Source organism: Nanorana parkeri, unplaced genomic scaffold (assembly GCF_000935625.1).
Source record: "Nanorana parkeri isolate BGI_ZX_2015 unplaced genomic scaffold, ASM93562v1 scaffold1724, whole genome shotgun sequence".
NCBI classification, from domain to species: domain Eukaryota; kingdom Metazoa; phylum Chordata; class Amphibia; order Anura; family Dicroglossidae; genus Nanorana; species Nanorana parkeri.
The window spans coordinates 277,783-281,660 of record NW_017307992.1 but is presented as its reverse complement, the minus strand read 5'-3'; the positions used below and the strand labels follow the sequence as shown (position 1 = coordinate 281,660).

The following is a 3,878-nucleotide window of genomic DNA, read 5'->3' as shown; positions in this document are numbered from 1 at the left end:
GGAGAGAGATTACAGTATATTGGGTAATAAGATTTGGGAAATCGAGTCCTCTGCTGATTGTAGAGCTGTCAGTAGAGCCGAGGTCAGAGACTTTCATCAGCTCTGGGAGGTTTCCGATCACACGTGGTGATGTGGTCAGATCTACACGCGTGTATTGTGTCAGGACGCGTTTCCCAATAACAGAACATGTTTCCACATTGATCATCATGGTCTTGTGTCATGAATCAGCCACAGATGACATCGCTGACCCAGAGTTGTTAAAGGGGCTCTCCTCTCACATGAGGAACGAAGGGGACATCTTGACGGGGGTCATCAGACGTACAGGGACAATCCAATTACCGTCAGGCACCTGGATCTCAAGCACAAGTGGGGGGCACTAGGTACCCCTCTGCTGCCACCTAATCCGGGGGAATTAGGGGGTCGCTGTTTGCTCCCAGAAACCTCAGCTGGAGGTCATAGTCATGAGATGGTAGAAGATTGATGGGGTCATCTCATGGACACCTCTAGGTTGCCATGTGGCAGTGTGTAGAGAAGAAGCTTCATGGCTGTTATTCTCTCCATGATCTGGGCTCCCCGGCCCACCCGCTGGTCAAAATCTTTCAGTTTTTACCTTTAATCTTCCAGGAAAATGAAACAAGGGTTCTGATTGGCCAGTAACAGTAACAGCCTTGTTTTATATCAGGATACTATAGTGTAAAGGGAGCCACCTGGTCGATTAACACCCGGATCTGCCTTCACCAGTAGGACTGTGACATACATGGATGGTCATATCATATACCATGAGCAAACCCCGCTGTCACCGGTCTTATATTGGGGGTAACAGTCAGGAAAACCCATATTAGATTGATCCCCTAGCAGAGGTCCGTCGGACCAGAGTGCCTGAGGAGGTCACTGATGACCTCAACCACGGGGGCATGACCTCAACCACCGAGACATGACGTCAACCATGGGGGCATGACCTCAACCACCGAGACATGACGTCAACCATGGGGACATGACGTCAACCACAGCAGCATGGCCTCAACTATGGGGACATGACCTCAACTATGGTGACATGACCTCAACCACGGGGGCATGGACCCAAGCCCGGGGACATGACCTCAACTATGGTGACATGACCTCAACCACGGGGGCATGGCCCCAACCCCGGGGACATGACCTTAACCATGGAGACATGACCTCAACTATGGGGACATGACCTCAACTATGGAGACATGACCTCAACCACAGCAGCATGACCTCAACCACAGCAGCATGGCCTCAACTATGGGGACATGACCTCAACTATGGTGACATGACCTCAACCACGGGGGGCATGGCCCCAACCCCGAGGACATGACCTTAACCATGGAGACATGACCTCAACTATGGTGACATGACCTCAACTATGGTGACATGACCTCAACCACAGCAGCATGACCTCAACCACAGCAGCGTGGCCTCAACCACAGCAGCGTGGCCTCAACCATGGGGACATGAGGTCACTGATGGTCAATCATTTCCCAATCTGATCACCAATAATCAGATAATTGATATTACCAATAATGGGTGATAGTTGTCTCCTGTCTATGGGCTGCGTTATGTTCTCAGGTCCCCTTCAGTCAGCTTTAGCTGCACATTGTGTACCCATCATACACAGAGGAGGGTTCTATGTGCTGTGGCCGGACATGTGATGATTACACAATTGTTTTTCCTGCTGGTAAATATACAGCCAGAAATGTGTCTGCCGGATCCGATCACGTGACCAGAGCTGGAGGTTTCTAAGAATTCTCTTATAAGAAATTTATAAGAAAACTAAAAGGGGAGGAGTCTAAGGACACATTCAGACTTCAGGTCGGTCCATTCCAACTAATATGCTTGCAAAAAAAAATAGACATGCACCATTTTTGGCTATGCAGAGCACCACAATGCACATTATGGCACCTGTTAACATGCGGTGCATCAAGGCACATGCATTCACTACCTCTGACCATCTCCTATTGCATGTCTGTAGTCTGTGACAATCTCCTGTAGTATGCCCGTAGTCTCTGACCATCTCTTCTACCATCCCAATAGACTCTGACCATCTCTTGTACCATGCCCATAGTCTCTGACCATCTCTTGTACCATGTTCATAAACTGACCATCTCTTGTACCATGTTCATAAACTGACCATCTCTTGTACCATGTTCATAAACTGACCATCTCTTGTACCATGCCCATAGTCTCTGACCATCTCTTGTACCATGCCTATAGTCTCTGACCATCTCTTGTACCATGCCCATAGTCTCTGACCATCTCTTGTACCATGCCCATAGACTCTGACCATCTCTTGTACCATGCCCATAGACTGACCATCTATTGTACCATGCCCATAGTCTCTGACCATCTCTTGTACCATGCCCATAGTCTCTGACCATCTCTTGTAGCATGCCTATAGATTCTGACATTTCCTGTTACATGTCTATAGTTGCCCATAGTCTCTGACCATCTCTTGTACCATGCCCATAGACTCTGACCATCTCTTGTACCATGCCCATAGACTGACCATCTATTGTACCATGCCCATAGTCTCTGACCATCTCTTGTACCATGCCCATAGACTGACCATCTCTTGTACCATGCCCAGAGTCTCTGACCATCTCTTGTACCATGCCCATAGACTGACCATCTCTTGTACCATGCCCAGAGTCTCTGACCATCTCTTGTACCATGCCCATAGTCTCTGACCATCTCTTGTACCATGTCCATAGTCTCTGACCATCTCTTATACCATGCCCATAGTCTCTGACCATCTCTTGTACCATGCCCATAGACTGACCATCTATTGTACCATGCCCATAGTCTCTGACCATCTCTTGTACCATGCCCATAGTCTCTGACCATCTCTTGTACCATGTCCATAGAGTGACCATCTCTTGTACCATGCCCATAGTCTCTGACCATCTCTTGTACCATGCCCATAGTCTCTGACCATCTCTTGTAGCATGCCTGTAGATTCTGACATTTCCTGTTACATGTCTATAGTCCCTGACAGCTTTCGTTATCATTAGATGCACTATTATGTGCGGCCCTTTGGTGATGTCAGGGGCCACACTTGAGGCCCACGATATAAGTTGACCTCCCACTATCAGTATAGACGGTGAAACATTTCCTCGGTTGTGGGTGGCAGACATTTGTCTTTCCTCGATGTCATTCCATTCTGTATAATCGTATTTCTTCTATACAGGTCTCCGCTGCTACTCCAAATTCCACCGCAACCAGAGAGTGACGAGGAGGAAAGGGCGCTGCGTGGACCCCGAATCCATCAACAAGGACCAAGGATCGTTTATTTCTGTCTGAGCGCCCTGCGACCTCCCGCCCGCCATGTAGCAGACGCCGTTCGCTGTCGTGTCCCCGGCTGACGAGGACGCCATTTTTATGTACATGTAGATATTAGGGCCGCGGTGATGGCGCTTCGATGGCCCCGAGCTGAGAAGGCGGGACTCCCGGCCGGGTGTAAAAATTACCGTTTCGGCGGCGGCGTTCCCAGGCCGTCACCGACGCACAACACGTTTTTGATACATTTTCGTTGATGGGGTGACGTTCACTTTGTGTCATGTTTAATCATTGGGAAGGAGGACTCCGGTCTGAACACAATCCGCTCTATAGATACTCATGGCGAAAGATTTTATAATATCGCCTATTAGTAAATTTAGGGGGAAGGGGGAGGTGCTAATATGCAAATGAGCTGATTTTGCAACGCAGACACCCAACACGTCAGATTTTACGGACAGCGGCGAGGTTCCCGGGGACACGCGGGGAATCATCACTTTCCTGTCCGACTATTAGAATGAAACGATTCACTTCTTTGTTTTGTTGTTTTCGGTTTCTCTGACTTCCGAAATAATCGCAAAATT

At 48.7% G+C, this 3,878-nt stretch overlaps 1 protein-coding gene across 2 annotated transcripts in view; it reads left to right on the top strand.

Annotated features, from left to right (window-relative positions):
* Positions 1 to 3,423, top strand: part of DRAXIN (dorsal inhibitory axon guidance protein) — a 31,255-nt gene extending 27,832 nt beyond the window's left edge. For both annotated transcript variants that reach the window (XM_018571279.1, XM_018571280.1), the window contains exon 7: positions 3,209 to 3,423. In XM_018571279.1, the coding sequence (XP_018426781.1) occupies positions 3,209 to 3,321 (113 nt within the window). In that variant the 3' untranslated portion in view covers positions 3,322 to 3,423. The remainder of the gene's footprint in view (positions 1 to 3,208) is intronic.
* The last annotated feature ends 455 nt before the right edge of the window (positions 3,424 to 3,878 follow it).